At 48.8% G+C, this 2,699-nt stretch overlaps 1 protein-coding gene across 1 annotated transcript in view; it reads right to left on the reverse strand.

Moving 5' to 3' along the window:
* Window positions 1-2,473, reverse strand: part of DTYMK (deoxythymidylate kinase (thymidylate kinase)) — a gene marked incomplete at its 5' end in the record, with an annotated part of 4,343 nt that extends 1,870 nt beyond the window's left edge. Inside the window, 2 exons of the mRNA XM_010179278.1 lie at window positions 1,299-1,389; window positions 2,365-2,473. Coding sequence (XP_010177580.1) covers window positions 1,299-1,389; window positions 2,365-2,473 — 200 coding nt within the window. The remainder of the gene's footprint in view (window positions 1-1,298; window positions 1,390-2,364) is intronic.
* Window positions 2,474-2,699: the final 226 nt, after the last annotated feature.

Here is a 2,699-nt window from a genome sequence, read left to right on the forward strand (position 1 = left end):
CTTTGTCAGATGTATCTATGCAAACTGGCTTGCTGAGGCAGTGAAGGGAGCTTTTGTAGAGAACTGAAGATGGGAGGCCAGGAGGAAGCGTCTGGAGGACAATATGATCATGGAGGCTCACCTGAAAGCAGCACAACTGAGCCAGTGTAACAGGAGTCATGTTGGGGTGAGACCTGCTCCAGACTGCCTGGTTGCAGAAGGGATGTTGAGGAACCTTCAGCTGGAAGAAGGATCACAACTGCAGGTCCTGGTACTTGTGGAGGATCTCAACCACCCACCTCTCTGCTGGGCAGAAGCAATCCAGGTTTCTGGAGCACACTGAAGAAATTCTTGCCACAGTGACTGCTAAGCCAGTGAGGGGAGGTGCCCTTATGGATTTGTTACTCAACAAGCAAGGAAGAACTGGTTCAAGATGTGAAGGTCAAGGGCAGCCTTGGCTGCAGCAAACATGAGGCGGTGGTTTAAAATGTGCAGAGGAGTCAACAAGACAAACAGAAACACCAGTGTGGACTTTGGGAGAGCAGATTTCTGTTTATTAGGGACCTCTTAGCAGGACGTCCTGGGAAACTCACATGGAAGGCAAAGAGGCCCAGGAGAGCTGGCTGATCTTCCAGGACAGCCTCCTCGCAGCACAAGAACGAGAATCTTACAGCTGTACAGAATGACCCGAAGGGAGGCTGGCAGAGCCCATTTGTCTTCAAAGCAGAGACAGGCAAAAAAGCCCAAGCAGGAAAGTGAGAAATTCAGGCTAAATAAAGAAAATAATTTTTACTATGAGGGTGAGCAAACACTGAAAGAAGAGCCCAGAAAGGCTGTGGATCTGCATCCTTGGAGATACTCAAACCTTCACTGGATGTGGCCCCAAGCATCCTGCTTGACATTAGACAAACACTTGAGCAGAAGCTTGGGCTTCCTGACTTCCACAGGTTCCTTCCAACATTCGTGGTTCTGTTATTCTTCACAAATTTATGGGCCAGCAGCCAGAGCAAGCATGGGGAATCTCAAATTTGCATAATCATTCTCCAACGTCAAACAGGCCAGCATTCCCACTGTCAGGAGTCTGTCCAGATTTACAAAAAGTAACCAAATTAGTTTTTCTGCTCTTTCTGGGGCAGGAGTAGGCCCAGGCAAACAAACCATGTCAATACCTGAGCTAAAACTTCTATTCCTCAATTCCAATCCTCGTTTCCCCAGTGGAGGAGCCTGGGCCATGCACACCCACATCTGTATCAGGGCTCTAACTGGAGCTGCTTCCCCAAACACAGAGAGGGCCAGGGGCTGCTGTTGGGCTTGCTCACCTCTTTGGCACTTGAGAAGGCCACTCCTGAAAAGGCGTATCTGTCAACCACGAGCGTGACCCCTTGATGTAGCTTCTCTTTCATCAGTGGTCTGAAAACCAGGTGAGAAAAAAAATAGTTACACTTCTTTATAGCAATACAAATGAAAGGAGTTCATCTAAAAGACAGCTCATGAGGCCAGTACTTCTCTGTCAAGGGTCCTCATCATAAGCAGCGATCATTAGCAGTGTGGTTATCTGTGATGCTGGTGGCAGATAAACAGCCATGTGTATTCTGTCCTCTAACAGACAGTAAGCAAATTCCTTCTCGAGACACTCAAGTTCAGGGTCCCTCAGTGCAGGGCACTGCTCTGGGCAGCTCCTGCACTACAGTCAGACAAGAACAGCTGAGTCCTCCTCTGTTTCCAAGTGATGCAATACATTTGTGATACACTCCGCCTTGGTCAGAGAAGTATCCTTTATTCATGACATTTCTTATTACAGCTCACTCATCTACCTTACACTTTCCCAGTGTGCTTGGCACCCCCACTACAGCAGAATCAGCAATGTTTTGTTGTTGTGTTTGTTTTTTTTTTAAATGAAAACCATTTTGCAATATAGATTTCCAGGTACAAACAACAGCCAACACCGATTTCCCTAGCTCCACACGTGAAGATCTGGGACAAAAGCAAGGAGAGCAACTTATGACTGAACACAGCCTTCGGCTTGAGGGCAAGTTTGGACAGTACTCCTTAATCACTCTGTCACTCGCACAGACTTCCTTGCAAAGCAAGGTCTCTTGATTCAGTAAAGAAATCACATTCACAGCCCAGGCTGGTACAGTGTCAGCTCCTCAACTCCTGAATCCAGGTACAGGAACTGGAAATATTGCACCAAATGATTTCAAAAAAACAAATGGTGGGATCTGATCTACGATTAAATCCAAAGTCCTTAAGACATCGCTTCCAGCCACGTTTCCCTTGCTAAACAGGATCATATTCTCATACCTTCAGTACCCACTGCAAGCTAAAACCCCGGGAGGATTCAAGCCACGCATTTTTATTTTAAAAGGTAACAATCATCTTTACACGTGTTCCCAGCGGTTAGCGGAGAAGAGCAGGTGGATGGTGTGGTCCTCCAGGTTCTTCTCCTTCCCCAGGTAGGAGCTGATCAGCCGCCCGATCTCCGTTGTTCGCTCTGGAAGAGGGAGAAGGAGCAAAAGCTGCCCTCAGCCGCTCTCAGGAAAAGGGTGTCCATCTGTCCTGGGGAACGTCAGTCTGTCAGGGGTCTGTCTGTCACGGGTGGGAGGGGGTCGGTCGGTCTGCCTGTCACGGGTGAACCCACCGGATGCCGCGGCCCGGCCTACACCTCCCCGTGCGCCTTCCCATCCCCATTCCCTCTGGGCCTCAGCAGACCCCATACC

The sequence above is a fragment of the Mesitornis unicolor genome, unplaced genomic scaffold (assembly GCF_000695765.1).
Source record: "Mesitornis unicolor isolate BGI_N332 unplaced genomic scaffold, ASM69576v1 scaffold37402, whole genome shotgun sequence".
In the NCBI taxonomy this organism is placed as follows: Eukaryota; Metazoa; Chordata; class Aves; order Mesitornithiformes; family Mesitornithidae; genus Mesitornis; species Mesitornis unicolor.